Source organism: Talpa europaea (assembly GCF_964194135.1).
Source record: "Talpa europaea genome assembly, chromosome: 14".
In the NCBI taxonomy this organism is placed as follows: domain Eukaryota; kingdom Metazoa; phylum Chordata; class Mammalia; order Eulipotyphla; family Talpidae; genus Talpa; species Talpa europaea.
Genome location: NC_140082.1, coordinates 68,409,629 through 68,436,804, shown reverse-complemented (window position 1 = coordinate 68,436,804; position 27,176 = coordinate 68,409,629). Strand labels below are relative to the sequence as shown.

General features: G+C 37.5%; 1 protein-coding gene across 13 annotated transcripts in view; it reads right to left on the bottom strand.

Annotated features, from left to right (window-relative positions):
• The window catches only part of RGS7 (regulator of G protein signaling 7), a gene marked incomplete at both ends in the record, with an annotated part of 489,391 nt that overhangs the window by 55,540 nt on the left and 406,675 nt on the right, over positions 1-27,176 (bottom strand). For 12 of the 13 annotated variants that reach the window (XM_084253313.1, XM_084253315.1, XM_084253309.1 and 9 more), the window contains one exon: positions 3,110-3,184. The exons of the other annotated variant lie outside the window; for it this stretch is intronic. In XM_084253313.1, coding sequence (XP_084109439.1) covers positions 3,110-3,184 — 75 coding nt within the window. The remainder of the gene's footprint in view (positions 1-3,109; positions 3,185-27,176) is intronic. 13 annotated transcript variants of the gene reach the window in all.

Here is a 27,176-nt window from a genome sequence, read left to right as displayed (position 1 = left end):
CCACATGGCACAGCAGACCTCTCGTGTTGTGCCTGCTGCTCCTCTCAGCAGTGTTTTTGGTTTGTCTGCCTGTTCTGCTCTCCACTCTGTCTCTGGTGAATTCTCTCACCCTCCTGTACCTCCGGCCTGTACCCCAGTTCTTGTATAAGTAAATAAATCTTTAAAAAATATATATCAGTTTCTGGTCTTCAGCATTTTGTTTTCATTTTCTTACAAATCGGACTGGAACACAACATTTTTAACATCTAATCCTTTTGTGCAAGTTTGCTTCTGACAGACTATTGCATCCCACAGACATCTCTTTGCGTAACTACTTTCCTGGTAATCAGATTCTGGTAAAGAATTGGAAAATGAGAATGTTAGAGGATCAACTGGCTGAATGGTGGACCAGTCCATGAGAAGTATTCCTGGTGATCAATGGCAGTAAATCTTTCTGGAGTCAAGCTTGGGATACACAACATCAGAACCTGAGGATCAATGGATGTCCAAGAGAGTGGTAGACTTAAAAGTGACTTTACAAAGACAATTATGTTTATGTTTGTGTTAATAACTGGCCCTTAGTCCCTCCAGGGAAGTATCATACCAATAAGATAGGATAAAGATATCTGGTGTATCTGGCACAAAATTTTCCGAATATCTCTGATGTATGTTTGCCTTGTGGGAGGGATTTATATTGAGCAAACCTTGGCATTATGCCTTGTGGGGTGTATACATATTCCTTAAAAGCTGACAGAATTATACCTATTCCAGAATTTGGATTGGCATTTTGACCTTCATTTATATCTATATTTGGGGAGTCTGTTGTAACTACTATAAGACAGAGGAATATTTGCTTAAATATTGGCAAATATCTCACCTATCAAAAAATTGATATTTTCTCAGGATGAAAGAGCAATTGTTTGGATCTGGCTGTGGGAAACAACATGATCTGTAACACTATCACAGTTATGTCCTATGCAATGGCCTTTTTAAAATTACTGGTGGGATGATTTCTGCTATGCAATTGTGTTCATATCAACAAACAGCATGGGGTAGGGGGCATAGCAACATGAGAAGGCTCACAGCTTTTATGCCCAAAAGGTCCACATAAATCAGAATGTGAGCAAGAAAAGTAAATTTCCCTCCCACCAATTTGCAATGAGAACTCACAGTTGAGGAGTAAAACAGAATACTTCTCTATGACTATTTTTGTGATACTATTATGGTAGGATTCTTGAATGTAAAAACAGAACACCTGGTGTGCATGATGGCCAAAGCCTTAAATACAATGTCTTAAGCTATCAGGGTCAGTGGACAGGAACTAGGCCAGCTCAGGGAAGCTGTCCGAGAGAATTGGAGGTGCCTGGATTACCTATTACTGAGAACCAATCATGGATTTGAGTAATTTAAAGAATTGTTGAGGGCCTCCCTGGTGGTGCAGCAGTTGAGTGCTGGGTTGCGAAGCTGCCTGCAGCCTCTGCAGTGCCGGTTCGATCCCCGGCTGCCAGTGAGGATCCCACGTGGCCGGCAGACCTTTCCTGCCGCCCGCTGCTCTCCTCAGCAGTGTGTTTCATCACTCTGCCTGTTCTGTTCCCCGCTCTGGCTCTGGTGGGTTCTCTCACCCTCCCACACTTCTGACTGTACCCACTGCTTGTATAAATAAATAAATAAATCTTTAAAAAAAATCTTTAAAAAAAATTGTGTTGTTTAACCTGACAATGCTGAACTTACTGAATAGAAAGCTAAGATTATTCATGATATTGTCTCAAATAAAAAAAAGTAGTTTTTTTTTTTTTTGTTTGTTTTGTTTTGATCTATATCTTCCTTAACTTCTTTGCCCCTGAGCATTGTGGGCCTGAGGAAGGATTTTATAATAGTTTTGCTTTTTGTTTTCCTTGACATAACTGCCTGCTGCTACGTACTGTGTATGTAGTATATACTGGCCTGTGCCAGAGGATCCCCAGACCAGGAAAGTGCTGTGCTGACAACCACAGCAGGTTATTTGCACAAAGGCAGAGTGCAATCTTTGACCTGAAGCAAGACTTATAGATGTAAGGATTACTACTAAAGGTGTGTGGGGAGGGGGAGGTTGAAAGGGAATGGCAGGGAAATGGGGAGGGCACTCTGCATGGAATAGTAAGAAATCTACATGTACATATATTTTTTATGGTCTGTCTACTCCGAGTGAGTTTTACAGCCTGGCACACATCTGGAGTAGTGCTTGGGACTAGTACTATCAGAATACCAGATTCAGCAAACTGGGACGTGCTTGCTTGAATACAGATGTCCAGAAGAGCAATAACAATTTGTGGGGGCTTGTTCATTGATGGATAGCTGTCTTTGTTCAATCCACTATAAAAAGTGAGCTGGAAATAACACATTAAGTTAGTTTCTTTAGGGTGTTAGCCCCCATCTTCACAGAATTGCCTGGTTTCTGAATAAAGCCCCCCCCTTAAAGATTCAATTCCTATCTCATTTATTGGCATTTGGTGGTGGCAGGCACACAAACCCTAGAATTCCAGTTACACTACTGTGTGTTTTCAAATAATTATTTAAAATGTCACTCAATTCAGGACAGTTTTGTTTTATCATTTATTCTCTCACATAACAAATACCAAACATAACAATTTATGATCATGTCACAAAGTTCTGAAGTTGAAAAAGGGTTCTCATGCAACATCTGTAATTAAACATCTTGATGAAGACCTTTTCTCATAAGACTCTTCCCTAAAATATCTCTTCTCTGATTAGTATCACTTTTCTAATCTAATCTCGATCTACCTTTCTTCATCTTCTATTGATAGCTCTTCTTTCTGAAGGAGAGAGGAGTGTCCTCAGTATACATATTGCATCTTGTATGAGCCAGTCCTAAACAGTCAGTGCCTGCCTTTTTGACTTAGGCATGCTTAAGAATTAGGTTAGGATGGGGTTATTTCCTGAGGAGAGAGGGAATGGCAGAAAACTAGGACTTGAATTCCAACATTTTCTTCTAGTGAAGCAATAAAGAAGATCAGGGAGGATGGTAGAAACTACAACATGAAATGGAAATTTTTTTAAATTTCTTTATGACCAAAATACTCTAAACAGTTCAACTCATCACCAAGATAAGAACAACAAGTATTGATTTTACCTTCCGTGTTTTGTGTGGGTTTCTCATTCTGGACGACTTCTTAATGTCCACTTCAGTGGTGTTTACACATCCAGGCTGGAAATGAAAGTTAAAAAAAATAGAGTCAAAGGTATCCTTGGATATGAAATTTCTGATCAGTATATTAATGATCCACTCTCCAGAACCTTAGCAATTGCTTAGATGGCGTAAGTCACTGTCACATCTTCCTAAATAACAACAGCTACATCTATCAGCTGTAACTAGTAGTAAAATACAAAGCACCTGTTTATTCCTTATATTTAACCCTTCATACACCATTCTTGAATAACTTCCAGGGAAATGAGAAAAATAAATTAATGGGCTTTGTATGTGATGTTGGTGTTGATATTAGTAGCTCCTAAGCAACAGACATCGTGCAAGAATATCCAGACTAGATGGAGTTATAGCCCCAGCTGATAAATGTACACAACATCTCTCAGAGTGTATTTTTTCTTTATGAGGTGACACTACTACTAAGTGGTTACTCGTTTCCCAAGTTGGAAAACTATAATCGGTTGAATCAACTCAAATTCCAGAGTCAATATTTTTTTTAAAGATTTATTTATTTATTTATACAAGCACTGAGTACAGTCAGAAGTGCGGGAGCGTGAGAGAATTCACCAGAGTTAGAGTGGGGAACAGAACAGGCAGACTGACGAAATACACTGCTGAGGGGAGCAGCAGGTGCAGGAGAGGTCTGCGTGCCATATGGCACTCTCGCTTGCTGGCCGGGGATCAAACCGGGGTTGCAGAGGCTGCGGGCAGATTTGCAGCCCAGCGCTCAACCACTGCACCACCAGGGGAGGCCCAGAGTCAATATTTTTTACAATGATTCATTAAACTATGTAACTGGGAATATTTGTTTTCCATAGACAGAGTGTACAACAAAGCAGTGGTAAAAATGATGAAGATGATGGAAGAAACTGGTAATCAACCATGCTCTTCCCAGAAATTCTTGACCTTTCTTTTTCCTTTCCCTCAAGAAGTCGAATCCCTTTTTAACAGGGACAATTAGAAAAGTGTGAACAGCCTGCTTGAGGTTCTTGGGAAACCTCAGGAGAGTTGTAAAACATCTCTTGTATTTAGAAGTTGGTGGAGGATGGGAGGGGTAAGGAGTGAAAGGTAGGAGGAGGAGGAGGGAGAAAGGAGACAGGGGAGGAATAAGAGGGAGAGAGAGAAGAGTGAAGCTGAAAAGAGGGAGAGTGATAAAGGGAAAAGAAATGCTTTGAGGAAAAATAACATCAATCAGAAAACAAAAGAAAAGAGAAAAAAATATATGGGACCTTAAATCTTAAAAGGTTCTAATATATTACAAATGTCTCGAAAGTTGTCAGAACTTACATGAATTGTGTTTCCTTTACTTTTAAGTTTTGGGATCTCTGGTGCAGTAAAAAGCATCACTCTGTACATCTCTGCTCATTTCTTTGCCCCACAGATTTCAAAATCAATGAAACATTACATACTATCCTTAAAAGCAATTCCAGAGAAATTATGAATCTGAAAAAGGACTTTAAGGGCTTTTGTGAAATTGTGATGTTTTCAGGGCAGAAGGGCAAAAAAAAAAAAGAAAGAAAGAAAGAAAGCAGCAGTGTTGACATTCAAGAAAAATATTGCTCTTTGAATAATGAGGACACAGGGGAATTTCCTTAAGGAACAACCACTGTGACAAATCATTATGACACTGTATGAGGAAAGTATTTTTTAAATTATTTTTTCTATGTACATTACATAGAAAAAATACTATAGATATATTGTACTATAAACATTAAATAAATAACATATTTGGGTTGCATATCAATTTACATCTTGTTGACAAGATAAGAAGAAGGAAAACACCTAACCAGGTGAGGCTAATTTGCTAACTGACCCTGAACAACTCACTCAAACTCATGTGGCATATATACACAATGGAATATTATTCAGCAATCAAAAAGATAAACTCATGCGATTTGCAGAACTTGAACTAGAAGGAATTATGCTCAGTGAAATAAGCCAGAAGGAAAAAGAAAAAATATCAGATGGTTTCACTTATAGCAGGAATATAGGGGAACAAAATAAGACATCAGTGTAAAAAAATAATAACAGTACAAAACACAGCAAAGCAAAAATGGACAATTATAAATCATGAATCAGAGACATACTGCAGGGGAGGAGGGGACAGAGGGGTCAGAGGGATAGAGGGAGGAGCACAGAAGACTGTGGTGCACGGGTGCCTTGGGGAAGGAAATTCTATGGAGATTCAATCTGAGGGGTGGGGAAAGCAAATATTGTTTAAAAATGAACAACAACCCCCCCCATGTGTCTCTGGTTTATAGTTGCTTGTTGATTTTAATTTTTACTTTGTATTATTTAGTCTTTTTCCTGGTCCCTTATTTAGGTTTTCTAAATTCCTGCTATGAGTGAGACCATCCGGTATTTTTCTTTTTCTTTCTGACTTATTTCGCTGAGCATGATCCCTTCTAGCTCCACCCATAGGGGGGTGGGGAGAGGAAAGATTAAGGTCAAAATAAGGGGGGATGCAATTGGGGTGCAATTGTATGGGGAATATAACCAAAATTAAAATGCATACATTGTGCAAAAATGAAAAATGATGTAAGAATTATATAAAATAAAATATTAAAAAAGTGAACAACAATGTAAAAATAATATATATGTATATGTATGTATATATATTATATATATAATATATATATATAAATGTATTCACAGAGAGGAAAAAAAAAACAAGAAAGTCTAATCTGGGCCTTCCTGGTGGCGCAAGGACTTAAGTCTCAGCACTTATGGAGCTATCCACTGCCAATGAAGCACAAGTTCAATTCCCAGCCAGGGAGCTGACCGACAGGGCACAGCAGACCTCTCCTGCCTCACCCGCTGCTCCCCTCAGCAGTGTATTTCAGTAGATCTTCCAGTTCTGCTTCCCCACACTATCTCTGCTGAATCCTCTCACCACCCTGACCTACACCCCAGCTCTTGTATGTATAAATTAAAAAAAAATTAAAAATTTAAAAAAATCTAATAAACTGATTAAATTTTTATTTGGTTTGTCTAGGCATTTATATTTTTAAAAAACTTCCAGTGATGCAGCCAGGATTCACAATCATTGATCTTCATATAACAAATTATATTGAAAATATTAAAGAAACCTATCCAATTTTCATTCTCTTACAATTTTCCACCTCTAAATCTAAATCCAATAAAATTGCAAATTTTTAAAAGATATATTTACTTATACATACAAGAACTGGGTTGTAAGCCAGAGGTGGGGGGGGTAAGAGGATTCACCTGAGAGAGTGAGGAGTAGAACACGTGGATCTACTGAAATACACTACTGAGGGAAGTAGCAGGCAAGACAGGAGAGGTCTGCTGTGCCATGTGGGTTGCTCCCTTGCCGCCTAGGGATTGAACTCATGGTGTAGTGGCTGGCAATAGCTTGATAGCACTGTCTTTAACCCCTGCGCCACCAGGAGAGCCCCAAAATTGAAATTATTTAAGTGGTTACAGGTATATCAAGCGTCAAGTATGGCCAAATCCATCACAGAGATTTTCTTGTATCGTTAAAGTGTGGAAATAAAGAAAAAAGAGAAGGCTCCATTATCTGGAGCGAAAGAGAAATAAAGGTGAAAACTGCAGAGCTCAGCAGGTGACTTATTTTTCTCCTCTGGGAGAGAAATCCCAAGGAGTGTAGAGGGAATGATAGGAATGCCCAGACAAGATTAAATGAGTCTGTAAATAGGGGGCCCTACACCCTCAGAAATCCCACATTTGATTACACCCAAAACAAATCCTCACACATGGCTTGGTATAAATAATGAGCCCAAGACACTACTTTTCAAGACTTATATGTGACAGGCAAGGTATCCAGATTTTGTGTCCCAGTAGCATGGAACATAAAACAAAAAGACAAGTAAGTATATGGGAGTCTGAGTTTGTGGAGAACGGTTATAATGTGTGGGCAGTTTATGCTTGGAGCAAATGTCTGGAAGAGAAATCTAGCATGAATGATGGAAGATGATATTATACCCCATGGTAACAGTACTAGAAATAGACAATCTGTCTAAAGGAAAAATCAGCAAGGAGGTAGAAGGAACCCTTTGGATAACTGGCCCTTATCCCCGACTACATGAAATCAAATAAAAGCAAAACTTTATATACCAGACTCCTATCCAAAAACAATCTTACAAAGAAACAGGGGAAGCTGGAATAAAACTGAAAATGTGATCACATATCTAAAAGTGATTGGGTTATCTAACAGATGATTTGAAATATTTTATCACACAGGGTACATTTACTGAAACCTATCTTTCGAATGAGTTTTGGAAAAAATGTGAAAACAATGAATTAGAAAAGAAAGCACCAAGCAAAAAATACCTTTACTAATGTACCAAAAAAGGAGTAAAATCTAGGAATAAACTTAACAGAAGAGGTGAACACCTCTACAAAGGAAGCCATAACATATTATTCAAAGAAATAGAAGATGGCAAAAAGGAAGAGATCTCTCCTGATCATGTATTGGAAGAATTCATATTTTTAAAATGGCCATATTAATCAAAGCAATATACAGATTCAGTGCAATCCCTATGAGTAGCACAATGGCATTCTTCAGACAAGTAGACCAAACATTACTGAAATTTTTTACATAAAAGACCCCAAATAGCTATTTGCAAATAATTATTAAGTAATCCTGGTTTAAAAAAAAGAGAGGGGGGCCTCCCCCGTGGCGCAGCAATTGAGCACTGGGTTGCGAAGCTGCCCGCAGCCTCTGCAGTGTCTGTTCGATCTCCCGCTGCCAGGTGAGGGTCCCGCATGGGGCGCAGACCTCTCCTGCCGCCCGCTGCTCCCCTCAGCAGTGTACTTCGCTCCTTCTGCCCGCTCTGCTCCCCACTCTGGCTCTGGTGAAGTCTCTCATCCTCCCGCACTTCTGACTGTACCCAGTGCTTGTATAAATAAATAAATAAATCTTTAAAAGAGAGAGAGAGAGAGAGAGAGAGAGAGGGCCTCCCTGGTGGCGCCGAACTGTGAAGCTGTCCGCAGCCTCTGCAGTGCGTATTCGATCCTGGCCAGCCAGCAAGAATCCCACATGGCATCACAGACCTCTCCTGTCTTGCCCGCTGCTCCCCTCTGTAGTGTAATTTGTCAGTCTGCCTGTTCTGTTCCCTGCTCTGTCTCTGGTGAATCCTCCTGCACATCTGGTCTGTACCCCGGTTCTTGTATAAATAAATAAATCTTTTTTAAAGGATTTGAAGGTTTTATTTATTTATACAAGCACTGGGTACAGTTAGAAGCGCGGGAGGGTGAGAGAATTCACCAGAGCCAGAGCGGGGAGCAGAGCAGGCAGAAGGACCAAAGTACACTGCTGAGGGGAGCAGCGGGTGGCAGGAGAGGTCTGCGCGCCATGTGGGACCCTCTTCCAGTGGCCAGGGAGCAGCTGGGGATCGAACCGGCACCACAGAGGCAGCGGGCAGCTTCGCAACCCAGCGCTCAACCGCTGTGCCACTGGGGAGGCCCTAAATAAATAAATCTTAAAAAAAAAAAAAAGAAAGAAAGACAATGATACTAACTGTGGTTAAATAAAAGAGAGAGAAAGAGAAAGAATGGAGAAAGAATGGACTTACAGTCCTAGACTTCACGCTTTACTACAAATTTCTGGTAATGAAAACAACATGATATTGGCAGAAAATACACACAGAGAGCAAAGGAATAGAATTGAGAGTACAGAAATAAACCCATCTTAAATGAACAGTTAACACACAACAAAGGAGCTAAGAAGAGCCTTTTCAACAAATGGTGCTGGGAAAACTAGACAACCACACACACACACACACACACACACACACAATGAAAAAACACTACTGTCTCATCCCACACAGAAAAATTAACTCAAAAGGGATTGAAGACTTATATGAAAGAACTGAACCCAGAGAACACATGTAAGAAAACATAGGCAAAAACACTCCTTGATATTGATTTAAGTGATATATTTGGAGACTTGACTGTTACAGCAAAGGAAACAATAACAAAAACAAATACAAGTACTTCTGCACAGAGACAGAAACTAGCATTGAAGAAAAAAAAAAAACCTTTACTGACGGGAGAAAATATTTACACATCACATGTCTAAAAGGCAGTGAAAAAAATTCCAATAAATAAATGGTCAGAAGAACTAAATAATCACTCCTCCAGGGAAGACATAAAGATGGCCAAGAGAATAGGAATAAAAATACACGAAAAATAGTTTATAACGTACCATGCAAATGTATATCAAAACCACAATGAGATAATATCTCACACTGTGAAAATGGCTCACATCAAAAAGTCCAGAAACAACAAGTATTGAAAAGAGATGGAGAAAAAGGAATGTTTCTAAAAAGTTGGTAGGAATGTAGATTTTGCAAAGAAATCAGTCACCTGGCATAACCCTGGGAAGTATGTAGGACTAGCCCTCCCTCTTTCAATCCACCTTTCAAATTACTTCCATAGCCCTTATTTTATTGCAGAAGTCATCCTCTAACATGATCCCTAATGATCTCCTAATTCTGGTGTGACACCTTTGTATAGTGCCCACACTGTAATATAGTTGGTCTATGTGAAAAACAGACAATGTGCAAAAGTGATGATTTTTCCTTCTGAGAATAATCTACTAAAGGACTGTAGTTTCTAATATGGGACTCTTCTATTTTGGAGTGTCTGGGGGAAGCTATGCTTTGAGCAAAACTCTATGTGCTTAGAAACTAAAGCCTACTCCCAACTACCACATGAGTGAAACAGATTTTCCAGCTTCTTCATGTTACTTCAGCCTGGGCCAACAGCTTGACTGCAGTGTCATGGAAGATCTTAAACTAGAACCACCCAGAAGAGGAACTCCTAATTCCTGACCCTCAGCTAACACATTTTTGTTTTATGTTTTCTATTTCTTTCTCGGTTAGCTTTGGGTGATTATATAATTCTAAGAATTTTCCCATCTTATCTAGATTATTGAAATTATTTGCATAGTTCATACTATTATCTCCTGGATTTCTGCTGCGTGCATTGTAATTTCTCCCCTTACATAAATTACCCTACTTATTTGAATTTACTCTCTCATTTTCTTTGTAAGCCTAGCTAAAGATTTGTCTATTTTGTTCATTTTGTTCAAAGAACCACCATTTGATTTCACTGATATTTTGGACTGTTCTTCTTAACTTCTATTTTTTCTATTTCATTTATTTCTGTTTTAATTTTAATGATTTTCTTTCTTCTTTTTTTTTCCTGTTGTTCTTTTTCTAATTACTTGAAATAAGAGAATAGGTGGTTGCTTTGGATTTTTTTTCTTTTTAAAAATATTTATGTATTTATTTATGCATAGAAGAACTGGCATGTATGTCAGAGGTGTGGAGGGTGAGAGGATTCACCAGAGATAGAGTGGGGAGCAGAACAGTTGGATGTACTGAAATACACTGCTAAGGGCGAGACAGGAGAGCTATAGTCTATTTTTTCTTAACTTACAGAACTAATGAAAGCACACAATTTTAACTTATATAAGTGACTATATATGTTCCCAGTAGTTTCCAAATGTAGTAGAATTTTGAAAATGGAAGTTTTGACTAAGGTCCATTTTATGCAAAGTGCTAGAAAATTTCAAATACAAGTCTGAAAGCCACACAATACTTAACTCTCTCACTCATGAAAACCCTGTAGAAAACATAATATTTACTGGCAAAATACTGAATCTTTTCCCCTTAGAACAAAATATGGCAAGAATGTTTGTTCTTCCCAGTTCTGTCAATAGTATACTGTAGGTACTAATAGAAAATGTTAAATCCCTGTCTAACTTTGGTATTGGTAGGCACAATGAATACATCAGAAGTCAGCAATTAGGAGTCAATTATAGTAGAAAGTTCTGTAAATCCCGACTCTTCTATACCTAAGTCAGAAAAGAAGGGATTTCAGGAGACTCCTGTGAGACTTTCAAACACATTTCCCATAGTGTGAGGGAATGCACATTGATGATGGCACAACATTAAGACAATTAGTAATAGAGGCTGATAAACCAACTTGCAGCAGTGAAATAGAAGATCAAAGTTTGGGGAATGAGGGGACTCATATCATAGGGTTATCTGGGACAGAGAATATGGATTTCCAGATGAGAGAGAGCTAATATATCTTGTCAGGTTGCTGTCCAAAAGCGTTTCATGGAAGGATGAAGAAATTACAAAGAAAAACAGTAGATATTGCTGAACTAAAAGGACTGAGTAAGAATTAAATAGCTAGCCTAATTAGAGGTCTACTATCTAATAAATTAAAAAAATACATACTTGAAGTCATTTTACCCACTGTCATTCTGATTGCTAAAAATGCATCTGCCAATGCAGCAAATAAATTCATGAATAGAAATCCTACAAATAAGTTTCCTTATTTTTTATTTCAAGACAATGCACAAAGTAGCATGCACAAAGACACACAATGAAAGAACTGGCAGATTTCCTGTAAGAAAGGACCTCATCTGTGGCCTTTCTACAGCTTGGGTCCTCTGTACCTGTGTGTATGGCATCTCTAATCATGTGTGTGTGTGCATGTGTGTGTGTGTGTGTGTGTGTGTGTGTGTGTGTAGGATTTGGATAAGGCACTCCTGCATGACTGCCTTAAGACAATGGCACATCTGGGGACACCTAGGTAGCCATTGACTGTGTGGCCATGGTCTGAGGAGGCCTGGGAGTAGCTCAGAAATTACATCAAGTACCTGCACAGGAAGTTCTTGTATAGTGGCCAACATGTCCCCTCCAATTCCCCATAAAGTTGATTATCCTTTGTCTCCCCTGGACCCTGCTCCTCCTGCTATTGTCACATAATAAGTCATGCTTGTTTATTACTGCTAATAAATAGCTAGAGGGCTGCTGACCGAGCAGTAGAGCCTTGCCTTGCAAACCTGCTCCAGGACTCATCCCTCAGCATGTCCCAGGGGACATGCTGCTGCATTCCCAACCCAACAATCATTGTTTTCTCTGTTCAGGGGCTTATCTTCCCCATCCAGCACTTGATGTTCCACAACAATTGCAAGGTGTTCATATTCTGTAAATTCAAGCACTATAAAAACTTTACAAAGAAACCCAATCCAATCCTAGAAAATCTGGTGGATGAAAGCATTCTGGAAAGCAGTTGGTAAAAACTTATGGTGATAACTCGTTTTAATTTGAAAATCATAAGAATGAACTTGTCAAATATCAGCAAGAGCTATAGAATAAAACTATTGATGCTAGGTTTTTTTGTTTGTTTGTTTGTTTTTTGTTGTTGTTGCAACAACAAATGTTGGCAAGGATGCAGAGAAAAAGGAACTCTCCTGCACTGCTGCTGGGAGTGCAAAATGGTCCAACTACTATGGAAAGCTGTGCGGGGGGCCTTACTGCCCCAGCCAGATAAGACACTGGCAAGTAGCTAAGAAAAAGGGCCTCACACTGTGGGGCCAAAGCTCAAAGAGCCTCACACCATGGGGCTGAAGAAAAAGGACCTCACACTGTGGGGCCGAAGATTTCCAAAGAGCCTCACACCATGGGGCTGAAGATCCCTTGTGCCTCACACCGTGGGGCTGAAGATTAATCTATAACCTATAAGCATCCCTTTGCTTTTTGTTCTTGGTCATATAAGAAAAATCTTCTCAGAAAGTACATTGGGCAATAAATTTTACGTATAGAATACTGTAAGTAAATGACACAAAGAAATACCTGCTTAAAAATTAAACACTGTAAATTTGGCCTGCCTGACAATGGGAAAGAGTTTGTTATACATGAGCATGCCTGACAAGCAACCCAGGACAACAATTATAGTAAGTCCTTCTTTTGCTTTTTTAAAAGTTTCTCAGGAAAGTTTTTACATGAAGTTAGCTGTGTTAAGAAGTTTCTTGGTAAAAAACCCTGCTGGCTGATAACCAAAAATCAGCTGGTCTCCCGCTGAAGGCCATTTGAATAGAAGAGTCTTTTGATGCTTAGGCCTTAGCTGATAGAAGTGCACTGGCGGCTATCCACTGTCTTAGGTATTTGTCTAGACAGAAACAATAAGTTTTAGTGTAAGATTTAGTTTTTATCTATTAACCTTGAAGGTTGCCTTCTTGCTGAGAGCACATAGCAGCCAAAAGTCTATGGGAAAAGAATACACTGATTGTTTCTGCTTTGCTTCTATGCATATGATGATGTAATCTCACCACTTGCTAAAAAATGAATAAACAAAGACTTTCTGAGACCTTCGGGGACAGACATACTAACACAAGACATTGCGTGTGTCTGATCCATTCCTCAATTGTGCCCATGCTGTCCCATCCTTCAGGAACCCCTGACACCCAGTTTGCTGAGGCTGGTCTTCAGCAAAGCTGTGTGGAGATTTCTTGACCTACTAAATATAGAGCTTCCATATAATCCAGCAACTCCACTCCTAGGTATTTACCCAAAGGACACAGAAACATTAATTCAAAAGGGCACCTGCACCCCTATGTTTATAGCAGCACTATTTACAATAGCTAAGCTATGGAAACAACCCAAATGCCCAAAAATAGATGACTGGATCAAGAAGATGTGGTATATATATACACAATGAAATATTACTCAGCAATCAAAAAGATAAACTCATGCAATTTGCAGCAACATGGATGGAGTTGGAAGGGATTATGCTCAGCGAAATAAACCAAAAAGAAAAAGAAAAATACTGGATGGTCTCACTCATAGCAGGAATTTAGAAAACCTAAATAAGGGACCAGGAAAAAGACTAACTGCAATAAAGTAAAAATCAAAATCAACAAGCAACTATAGACCACAGACACACTACAGTGGGGGGCGGGGGGAGGAGAAAAGGGATTAGGGTCAGAAAAAGGGGGTGTGAATTGTATGGGAAATATAACCAAAATGAAAATGCATATATTGTGCAAAAATGAAAAAATGATGTAAGAATTATATAAAATAAAATAATTCATAAAAATAAATAAATAAATAAAACTATTGATGCAATGAAGAGAGTTGAAGAGATCAAACCGTAGCACCAAGCTAAATTTATTTTTTTGTTTTTTTATAGATTCACCTATCTATTTTATACAAGAACCAGGGTACAGGCCAGATGTGCGGGAGGGCGAGAGGATTCACCAGAGACAGAGTGGGGAACAGAACAGGCAGACTGAAGATATACACTGCTGAGGGGAGCAGTGGGTGAGTCAGGAGAGGTCTGCTGCATCATGCGGGACCCTCCCTGGCTGGCCGGGATCGAACTGGCGCTGCAGAGACCGCTGACAGCACGGCACTCAACTGCCTGCGCCACCAGGGGAGGCCCATCAAGCTAAATGTATAATGAAAAAGTTCAAAAAAATAAAGAACTACAGAAAGTCAAATTTAAAAAAAAAATAAAGAACTACAGAAAGTTCAGGGCATCAAAGAAAGTAAACAAAACATCCATCTTGTCTAGATCCCTCTTGCAGGTAAAGCAAAGCAGCTGGCAAAAATGGTGTAGAAATTACAACAGGATGTGGACATGGAAGGTGTTTCTTAAAAACCTCACTAATGGGGCCTCCCTGGTGGCGCAAGGGGAAAAGCACAGCACTGTGAAGATATCTGTAGCTTCTGCAGCATGAGTTCGATCCCCAGCTGGCCAGGGAGGTGACCTACATGGCACGGCAGACCTCTCCTGCCTTGCCCACTGCTCCCCTCAGGAGTGTATTTCATCAGTCTGCCTGATCTTTTCCCCACTCTGTCTCTGGTGAATCCTCTCACCTCCTGCACCTCTGGCCTCTTCCCCAGTTCTTGTATGCACAAATAAATAAATCCATCTTTTAAAAAACACAAAAAAACCTTACTAACAATTATGGTAAGTAAATTGGAAAACCTCCTTTGGAAACTTAGAATTACTAAATAATTTATTTTTTACATGGTCACTCAAATGAATGGTGATTAAAAATACATTTGTATTGATATCTGAAAAGCATCAGAGTGTGGATGCTATACTGCATCTCACTGTTAAAACTTCTCTGACAAATATATTTATGTAAATCATGAAAATTCTGCTTGTTACTATAGAAATGAACTGTGGACATAAAATTGTCATTCCAGGGCCTCCCCTGGTGGCGCAGACGGTTGAGCGCAGCGCTGTGAAACTGTCCGCAGCCTCTGCAGCGCCAGTTTGATCCTGGCCAGCCAGCGAGGGTCCCACATGGCGCCTCAGACCTCTCCTGTCTTTCCTGCTGCTCCCCTCAGCAATGTATTTCTGTCAGTGGGCCTGTTCTTTTCCATGCTCTGTCTCTGGGGAGAACTCTCACCCTCCCGCGAATCTGGCCTGTACCCCGTTCTTGTATAAATAAATAAATAAATCTTAAAAAAAATAGTCATGCCATTTGGACGATGGCACTAGCAGCGTTTAATAATTACTAATGACAAAAATTCATGCCTAGTGATGTGCAAAATTAAAATTTTCTGGGCAGTAAAAGAAAAAAAAGAATGGATGTCATTTTATGAAAGTAAAATTCATTTTATGTATTAACAACATATGATGTTGCATACTATTGATCAAAGATTATGTTGGTCTTATTATTCCTGTGATAGTCTTTCTGTTTCTCTTTAAAATATTTTTATTCAAGATTTCTTTTTGTAAAACAAATAGACCACTTTTGAGTTGTTTTAAGTTTACAGAAAAATTGAGTAGAAATTATGAGAATTCCTATATGGACTTTCCTCCCAACCTGTTTTCCTTTATTATTAATATGTTACATTAATGTGCCTTATCTGTTATAATTGATAAGCCAGTATTGATGCATTGTTACTAATTGAAGTCCATAGATAAAATTAGGGTTCACTCTATATAAGTTCTATGACTTTTGACAAATATATGACATGTATGCATCATTACATCATGTTGCAGAATAGTTTAGCTGCCCTGAAATTTTCCTATTCTCTACTTATTTATTCCTCTATCTCCTCCTCAACTTCTAATAAACTGCTACTATTTTTTCCTGGCACTATAATTTTGCCTTTTTCCAAAATGTATAATGTTGGAATAGCATAGCAAATACCCATTTCAGATTGATTTCTTCCATGTAGCACTATGCAATTAAGGTTCCTCCATGTCTTTTTGTGTCTTAATTGTGTCTTTCTTTCTTTCCTTTTTTTAAAGATTTATTTTACTTATTTATGCATACAAGAACTGGAGTGTAGGACTGAGGTGGGGTGAGAATATTCACCAGAGACAGAGTGAGGAGCAGAACATGTGGATCCACTGAATACACTGCTGAGGGATGCAGTAGGCGAGGCCGGAGAGGTCTGCTGCACCATGTGGATAGCTCCCTGGCTAGGGATGCCAGGGATTGAACTCATGCCACAGTGGGTGACCATAGCTTGATAGTACTACAAGGGAGGCACAAATTTTTTATGTCTTCCAATTGCTGAAAGATATTTCACTGAATGTATGCATCACCTTTTTAAAAAGGTTTATTTTATTTATTTATTTTTTTAAAGATTTATATATTTATGCAAGCACTGGGGTATAGGCCAGAGGCTCGGAAGGGTGAGAGAATTCACCAGAGACAGAGGAGGGAGCAGAATAGGCAGAAGGACTGATGTACACTGCTGAGGGGAGCAGTGGGCGAGACAGAAGAGGTCTGCCTCGCCATGTGGAATCTCCCTGGCCGGCCATGAATCTAATCAGTGCTGTAGAGGCTGTGGACAGCTTCATGGTGCAGGCACTCAACCCACTGCGCCACCGGGGAGGCCCATATGTATCACATTTTCTTAGTGAAGAATACCTTGGTTGTTTCCAAGTTTTAACTATTATGAATAGCCAGTGATATGCAAGTTTTGTGGGGAAATAAGCTTTCCTCTCACTTGAGTAAATAGCAACTAGTGTGAAGTATTATATGTTAACAATATGTTTAGTTTTGTAGGAACCATTAAACAGTATTCCAAACTGGCAGTACTGTAACAGGGTGGTCCCCAGGAAAAGAGGAGGCTCCAGGTTACCTTCCCTACCCAAAGGAGAGTGGAGCTAAGCAGGGAGGAGAATAAGCTGGAGAAGGAAGGAAGCAGGATGGAGAGCCAGAAGGAGACCTGGAGGAGCCACATGGAGTGGAGAGACACATGAAGAAGCTGCACTTGCTTCTTGGTCCTGGGCTGGTTGGAACAGATGTGGGTGAGAGACCCGTGGGGAGGTTAACAATGGCAGCTTTTATCTTCATTTTTTGTTCTTTTTCTCCCAGGCTTGTCTGACTGTTTCTGACCGTTTTCTATGGGTCCCCACTGGAAAGTGCTTTAGACTGTGGCAAGCTTTCAGGCCTTTCTTTGGGCCAATCCTCTTTCGGTAGACTTTTACCTGTGAGGGGATGGGTAACTTTGGGTGCTTGATAAAACCATATATTCTGTCTTTTCTGTATTGCACAATAATTGTATTAAAATTCCTTTCCATTAAAGGTCATATATGTTTTATCTTGATGCTGCAAATGGAAGAACGTATTTAGAGCAAGCAGGGTTGGGGGTCTGGGGTGCCCCACTCACTGCCCAGTAACAGACTATTTTCCATTTCCTCCAGCAATGACAGCTATTGTTCTTCCAAGTCCTCACCAGCATTTGTTGTTGTCATCAGTACTTCAGATTTTAGTTATTTTAATATAGTGCAGTAGTATCTCATTGGGCTTCTGGCATTTTTTTAATAGCATTATATAAGTTTCCTGTGTACAACATTATAATAATTTTATATGTTTATTTGTTATATTGTGATATCCACCCTGATAATTCTTTCCTTCCACCATCATTGATACCTTATTCCCCTTACACTTTGTTGATCACCACTTTGTTCTCATGGTGTAAGAGTGTGCAATTGTTTTTTGTTTCTTTTTTTACATTTCACGTATACAGGTTTTTTTGTTTTGTTTTGAGATCTGTATATACTACACTATGATCACCACACAGTCTAAATTCCATCCACCATAAAATTGAAACCATTTTACCACCTCCAAATTTCTGTTCCTTTTTGTAACTACCATTCTGTTATTAGAATCTGAGGGTCTGTTTTTATTCTCTTTTCTAATTCATTTGCTTTGAGTGAAATTATATTGTATTTGTCTTTCTTCATCTGACTTATTTCATTTAGTAAATACTCGCAAGTTCCACCTACATGGCAAATGGCAAGATTTTATCATTTTGTATAGCCAGGTAATATTCCATGTTGTATATATACCATATCTTTATCCACTCATCTCTGTGTGGGCACATAAATATTTCTAACTCTTGGTAATAGTAAATGGAGCTGTGGTATAGATAAGGGGTACATAAACTGTTTGAATTAGTGTTTTTGTAGTTTTCTCAGGTAAATGCCAGGAAGTGTGATAACTGGATTGCATGCAATTTCATTTTTTAATTTTTGTGAGGAAACTCAATATTGCTTTCCACAATAATTGAGCCAATTTACCTTCAGACCAACTTTTGTTTCATTGTTAATTTAATTCAATGTGCAGATGGCTTTTAGTTTGGTGTAGACATCCCTGAAGCCAATGTCGCAGCATATTTTGCCCATGTTTTCTTCTATATATTTTATAGTTTCAGTTCTTATTTCCAATATTTAATCCATTCTGAGTTATTTTTTTACATATGGTGTGTGATAGTGTTCTAGATTCGTTCTGTTGTATATGACTGTCCAGTTTCCCTAAAACCATTTGTTGAAGAGAGTTTCTATAGTTTATAATTTTCTCTCTTTTATTATAGTGTGGTATGATCTGTACTCTCAATTCTATTCCATTGTCCAGTGTGTCCATTTCTCCCCCACATTACACTACTGTTTTGATCACTACAGTTTGGTATTACAGTTTGATGTCTGGGAGTGTGATGCTACTGTTTTTTTCTGTCCAAATTTCTTTGGCTATTAGGGTCTTTGTGGTTTCATATGGATTTCAGTAGAATAAACATTATTTCTTTAAATAATAATATTGAGACTTTGATATGGATTGCATTGAAATTGTATATTACTTAGAGTAATATGGCTATTTCAACAATTTTAGTTCTTTCAACCCATAATTAGGGTTATCATTACTTTGTGTCTTCTTCAATTTCTTCTAGCAATGGCTCCCAGTTTTCATTGTACAGGTCTTTCACCACTTATGTTTAATCACAGGTATTTAATATATTTCATTCAATAGTAAATAGGATTGTTTTCTTGATTGCTTTCTCTTCTATTTCATTGTTTATATATATAGGAATGATTTGGATTTTTGTAAATTAATTTTTAATGTGTCACTTTACTGTAATGAAACATTGTTTTTGATAGTTTTTTAATGAAGTATTTGGGGTTTTGATTGTATAATATCATGTCCTCACAAATAGTGATAATTTTACTTCTCTTCAAAATTGGATTTCTTTATATCTTTCTCATCCTACTTGCTCTAGGTGGGGCTTTCAATAGAATGTTAAATAGTAGTGGTGAAAGTAGATATATGTTTGTTGTGTCTGATCTTAAAGAAAGACTTTTCAATTTTCCTTCTGATTGTTAGTTATGGCTTTTTCATGTATGGCCTTTATATATTAAATTGTATTACTTCTATCCAACTTTTTGAGTGCTTATATCATAAACTGATATTGAATCTTGTCAAATGCATTGTCTGTATTATTGATATAATCAGATGAATTTTTAAAAGATTTCTTTTTATTTATTTATGCATACAAGAACTGGGGTATAGGCCAGAGGTATGGGGTGGTGGTGGTGAGAGGATTCACCAGAGACAGAATGGAGAGCACAGCAGACAGATTTATTGTAATACATTTCTGAGTGTAGCCACGGGCAAGACAGGAGAGGTCTGCTGTGCCATGTCGGTTACTCCCTGGCCAGGGATCAAACTCATGCTGCAGTGGCTGGCTATATCTTGATAGTGCTGAGAGTTAACCCCATGTGCCACCAGGGAGGTCCTGATAATATAATGCTTATCTTTCCTTTCATCAATAAGTAAATTACATTAATTGATTTATTGATGTTGAACTATCCTTGCATTCTTGGAATAAATTCCATTGATCATGATGTACTATCTTTTTAATGTATTGTTGAATTTGATTTGCTAAGATTTTGTTTAGAATGTTTGCACCTATGTTCACCAGGGGGGTTGTTCTGGAGTTATCTTTTGTTGTGATGTCCTTATCTATTTTTATTATCAGAGTAATGTTGCCTCATAAAATGTTTCTGAAAGCATTCTTCTTCCTCAATTTTTTGAAAAGTTTGAAAGGGGACTCCCTGGTGGCACAGGGGTTAAGTCCCAGATCTATCAAGCTTATCACCAGCCACTACAGTATGAGTTCTATCCCTGGCCAGGGAGCTAACTCACATGGTTTCAATGATTTTTTTGATAGCCCTCCTCCCCCACCATTTCATTTATACTTTTATTGTCATTTTTATTTTTTTCATTTATTTCTGCTCTGTTTTTTTAATTAATTCCAACTTCCTACTGAGTTTTGATTTGGTTTGTTCTTCTTTCTCTACTTCTTTAAGTTATAAGTTATAATATTTCTTGTTTATTGATATAGGCCCATATTGATATATAATTCCTTCAGTTTTTTTTTTTTTTTAGTTGTTGTTGTTCAACAATAGATTCTAGTAGTTCATATCATTTTTGTTTGACTCCATGCATTTAATTTTTTTTTCTTTATTGCCTCACTAACTAAGTGGTCTTTCAGTGGTATATTTTTCAGTGTCCACATTAGAATTTTTTGTTCCTGCTTTCATCTGGGGCTGATTTCTACTTTCATACCATGTGATTAGAGAAAATACTTGATATCTTCATTTATTAAAAATTAAAAGTTGTTTGGTGACTCAAGATATGGTCTATCTTGGAAAATAATCACTATTCACTTGAGAAAATGTATACCCTGCTTTATGGGGGCACTGTCTCCCATAAATGTGGCCTAATTCCTTATTTTGGGGCACCTTTTCCTTGTTGATTATCTATTTGGCCAGTCTATTGAGTGGTGAGGGGTTATTTATATAGTTCCTTACTACTATTGCCATAATGGCAATGTCTATTTTGTGTAGGATGGCATTTGCCTATGTATTTTGATACCCCATTATTTGTTGCAGTGTTTTATACACATGATACTTCAAGACAGAGTGGGGAACAGAGCAGGCAGACTCACTGAAATACACTCTGAGTGGAGCAGCAGGTGAGTCCAGAGAGGTCTGCTGCACCATGTGGGTAGCTCCCTGGACGGGGATCGGACTCATAATGCAGTGACTGCAGATAGCTTCATAGGTTGCATCTTAACTCCTTGTGCCACCACAGAGGACCTTATGTATCATGCTTTTGGTTTTGCAAATAGTTATTACCAAATTAATGTCATTTAGGTTGTCTCATATGCTTGAAGTTTTATAGTTTTTCATTTTATACTTAGGGCAATAATTTGTTCTGAAAGTAAATTTCATACAGAGAGACAGACAAACTTATTTCACCAGACTATTCCATTATTATATTTTTGATGAAAAATATAGGATTAAAGTACTTTGTTCTGTCTTTATGGTTTGTGTATAGGAGGAAGAGAGATAACAGATCTTCCAAATGTAAAATAAACCCTCTTTGACCTCAGTGCTTTCTCTGAATAACTATCCCTGCCTCAGGGCTTCAGTTGTTACTTTTAAGTTGATGCATTTCAAAGTTAATTCTATAACCCCAAATTTGCTGCAATTTTGTCCCATATCTACAACTATTGACAAGATTTGTCTCTATCTAGATGCTATGTCATCACACCAAAGTTTCCTAAAACAAATTCACTATTCCAAATCTGCAACCTACTTTTAGAAACAAGTCTTTTGCAAATTCCATGTTTATAAAATTTCCCAATTGTTCATACTAGATATCAATTTGTGTCCTATGTAATGCTACATTTCATATAGTATAGATTTTGCTCTTCAAATGATCATGTTCTGAAAAATAGTAAAACAAGTTCTCTGAAATTCTGAAATTGGCATCAATAAACCTACTACAAAATGCTCATATATAACTGGAAGTAATTACTAGAGTAAGCAGGTAAGAGAAAAAAAATAAAATCATATCATGTGCCCAGAATAAACCCCTGTATTTATAGTTAGCTAACACTGAAAATGTATTAAAAATTACTCAATGAAGAAAAGGATGGTAAGAATGAAATTGGATTTCTTTTTCACCATTTCACAAAATAACATGAAATGTTTAAAGATTTAAAAGGTCTGAAGTCATAAATTTTTAGATGAAAATGAGAAAAAACTTCTATCATTAATGTTGGCAACATTTTTTTTTTTTAGTTTGACACTGAAATAACAAGGAACAAAAACAAAAATAAACTAGTAGTACCAAAGCAATGAAATTATCAACCAAAGTGAAAAGGCAACCTACAGAATGGGAAAAAAATATGCAAAACTTATATCTGTTAAAGGTTTAAAATTAAAAAATAAAATACAAACAACTCCTATAACTCAATAGCAAAAGAAAACAAATAATCTAATTTAAGAATGTCAAATTATATGAGCAAAATATTTCCAAGGAAAATATTCAAATGGTCAACATGTATGGGGGCTTCCCTGGTGGTGCAAGAAGTTAAGCACTGCGCTGTGAAGCTATTCACAGCCTCTGCAGCACAAGTTCCATCCCTGCCAGAAAGGTGACCCACATGGTCAGCAGACATCTCCTGTCTCGCCCGCTGCTCCTACAATCTGCCTGTTCTGTTCCCCACTCTGTCTCTGGTGAATCCTCTCACCCTCCCCCAGCACTTCTGGCCTATACCCCAGCTATTTTATGTGTAAATAAATAAATTAAAAATAAACAGGTACTTGGAAAGATGCTCAACATCATTATCTTAAGGGAAACGCAAACTGAATTAATGATGAGGTATCACGCCACAGCTGCTAGAGTAGCTCTTATCATAAAAATAATTGTGAAGGGGGCCTCCCTGGTGGAACAAGGGGTTAAGATGCGGCACTATGAAGCTATTCACAGCCACTGCAGCACGAGTTTGATCCCCGGCCAGGGAGCTACCCACATGGCACAGCAGACCTCTCCTGACTCACCCGCTGCTCTCCAGCAGTGTATTTCAGTCGATCTGTCTGTTCTGTTCCCCATCTTATCTCTGGTGAATCATATCAGCCCCACACCTCTGGCCTGCACCCCAGTTCTTATATGCATAAATAAATAAATCTTTAAAAAATAATATTTGTGAATGAAAAAAGAGAACACTATATACTATTGGTGGAATATAAATTGCTACACAAACATGGAAATGGTATGAAGATTACTCAACAAATTAAAAACAGAACTATTACAGGCTTCAACAAGTCCAGTTCCACTTCTGGGTATATATTCAAGGAAATGAAACAATTATCTCAAAGAGCTATCTGCAGCTACTTGTTCACTTGTAACATTATTTACAATAGCCAAGACTTTGGAAGAATCTAAGTATATACCAACAGATGAAGGATAAAGATAAAAACATGGTAATATATGAATATATGAATATTTATATGCATATATTATAGTGGAACATTACTCAGCCATAAAGAGAAGAAAATCCTGCTATCTGTGATAGCATAACTGAACCTTATAACTGAACATTATGCTAAGTGAAATAATCAGAAATGAAACAAATACTGCATAATTTCAGTTATATGTAGAGTTTCTCATAGAAACAGACCAAAGCAGAGGGTGAATAGTGGAAGAAATAGGTGAACAAATTTAAAAGGTACAAACTCCAGTTATAAGTTAGTTTTGATCATGACTATGACCTTAGCAGGAAGATTTTAAGATAATTCTCCAACTACTGGATGGTGTCACCTTTGTGCGGAATATAAAGAAACCAAAGTGTCAGATAAAACCAAGCCAATAATAAACCCTAGAAATGTGACTGTAGAATTGGAGCTACCAGAGGGAGAAGAGACAAGGGAGGGGTATGGGTGAGTGCTAGAAGGGAGGCAGCACAATGGACTAAGTGGAGGACTGTGAATGTCTTGATGGTGGTACATATCCTGAAAGGTGTGATCCTATATCTGTAAATCATATAGAGCATTGTAAGCCAATGTTGCCCCAATTAAAAAAAAATATTTATGGTACAAATAAAATGCAATGTAACTTACAAAAATTATAATAATGTGAAGTGATGGATATGTTAATTAAATGTGACAATCATTTTACAATACTGGATACATGTATTAAATAGTGTACACCTTATGCTTGTATGCAGTTATGTTAATTTTATCTCAATGAAGTTGGAAAAATAATTTAAAACGACAATTTCAATTAATCACTTCTGCCATCTAAGGTTGACATGATATTTAGATAGTTTTGATTAAAATAAGTGTGTATATTGAGATTTTGTTCTTCAAACATAACATGTCAGTCATTTAGTAACCAACATGGGATATATGAATAAATGTCACTCAGCTTTACTTGGTAACATTTTCAAAATATGAATTACACTTTGGAGGTACTCTTATTTTCAGGGTTACTAATGTCTTCAATAATTTCAGAAATTTTGGGGGGTGGTTCTTGTTTATACACTGTGCCCCTTCCACATTCACCTCTTCAACTGAAACTTAATCACATTTTGTGAAAATATATATATATATATATATATATATATATATATATATATATATGCTATCTAGAACCTGGCACAAAACTTGAAAGCTGTATCTTTTTCAGCACTGTGATAGGCAGAATTTGTATCTCTATGTAATTAGTTGCTAAAGTTGTAGCAATACAGATTAAGAATACATTACCCTTTGAAGGGGCTTTATGAAGTTATTGAAATATTAAGTATACAAATCAACCCAAATCCCAAATAATCTCTGACATTTATTGCAATTTAGTATTTCTCTTGAGTTTTTGGTAATATATGGAGTCTTTGATAACTAAAAAGTCATTTTTAATGTCTTAATGTCATTGTTTTGCAGTAAACATGGCCATGCTTAGAGAAATTTATATCATAAAGATATTAAGTACAATATAATGATTATATCATTTGAAGAGACTGCATGATTTTTAAAAAGTAAAATCATATATTACACATATTTTCTACAAGTCTAAGTATAAATTCATGTAATATAGCTTACATTAACTTTATTTTAGGTACTCTTTAAGGATTCTTTTTTTTTTTTTGAGATTTCTCTTCCTTTATTATTTCTGGCTCATTTTTTCCAACATATTTTTGATAAAATAAAAATCAGAGTCAAATCAAATTAAATCAAAGCAAACCAAACAAAATGCAATGTAGCAGACAGCCTTTACTTCCATTAGAAAAAGTTTTATAAGAATTACAGTTTTCTGCTACAAATTTATTGAAATATCTAGCAGTCGACTTGTGAAAGAGGAAGTAATAAAAACAAAATTCAACAAATAGTTCTTCAAGGATAACTCCATTTCTAGATTTTAATAGCAAGGATACTTTACATATTGATAAAGTTAATTGTGCCAGGGAAATATAATTACATAACTTAAGAATCTTTCAGGGCCTCCCCTGGTGGCGCAGCAGTTGAGCAGGCTGCAAGGCTGCCCACAGCCCCTGCAGTGCCAGTTTGATCCCTGGCCTCCCACATGGTGCCACAGACCTCTCTTGCTGTGCCCGCTCCTCCCCTCAGCAGTGTATTTCGTCAGTCTGCCTGTTCTGTTCCCCGCTCTGGTTCTGGTGAATTCTCTCACCCTCCCGCGCTTCTGATTGTACCCAGTGTTTGTATAAAAAATAAATAAATAAATCTTAAAAAATTAAAAAAAATAATCTTTCAATTAAACTATGCTATTAATCTGTGAAATTTGAGTAAGAAGTTTTAATTTAAATGGGATTATCAGTCTCCACACTTTAAAAATTTGCAGTTACTTCATATTTTTAAAATTACTCTTTCAAAACCCTAAAAAAAAAAAAACAAGGACATGCTTTTTATGTACTAATTTTGTAAACAAGATAAATTTATATCTAATATACTTTATAACCTTCTTAAAATAATAAAATATATAGGCTATAGAAATTATATTATTAAATTTAGGAGATAGTAGTTACTGAGGCAACACTATTGGTACTGCTCTTTGGGATGTATATTGTCTAGCCATCCTGGACATGGATGATTTTCACTTGATAGTGGGTTCCCCATGTCAGTATTAACCTACAATGTCATAAATATGTCCTGAAGTCTGGGATTTTGAAAATAGCAAAAGGAATTAAAAAAGAATTTTCAAAAGCCCTCTATAAAACACACAAGTAAAATATGCTTATAACAAGACACTTATAAGTAAAAATAGCTATATCATATATGAAATATTACTATCTAATCAGATGGATACAATTGGGAGCTAGTTATTTTTGCAGCTTCTTTCTTGATGAAAGCCACATTACTCCCTATTTACTTTATGAAACAGACTATGGAGTAGGAGGTACACTGGTTGCACACTTTCACCATTACTTCTCTGTGTTTTCCTTTGTTTTGATAATGGTCATTTCCACAGTTGTGAAGTGGTATCTCCTAGTGGTTTCAATTCGCATTTCCTTTGTGATAAGTGATAATGAGCATTTTTTCATATGTCTGATGGCCATCTGCCTCTCTTCTTTGGAGAAGTGCCAATTTAGCTCATTTGCCCGTTTTTTGACTGGGCTGTTTATTTTATTTTTGTTGAGTCCATAAGTGCTCTTTGTAAATATTCTACAAAGATTATCGGATGTATGGTGTGCAAATATTTTCTCCCATTCACTAGGGCAGCTCTTTGTTTGGGCCATGGTCTCTTTCACTAAAAATGAAACAATATAAATATATATCTGTAGGGTAAATGATTTTTAGGCTTTTCTGTCTCCCTCCATTAGGACTGCAAGCCTGATGGCCCGCACTTGTATCTTGTTACATCGTCATAGTCAGTTGTATTGTTTACTTCTGTGGGCTATAGCTGCAGCATTTATATTTTCCAAGAGAAGCAGAGGCAAGGGAGAGAGAATGTCAGAGCACAGTAAAGAGTGAATATTTGCTGGGGGCCGAGAGGCCTGCTGGCCTCCTGGACCCCCGGCACCCCTGCCTGCCATGTACTTGGTTGCTGCACTACATGGACAAGCTCAATAGAAGCCTGAGAAAGCTATTGAGG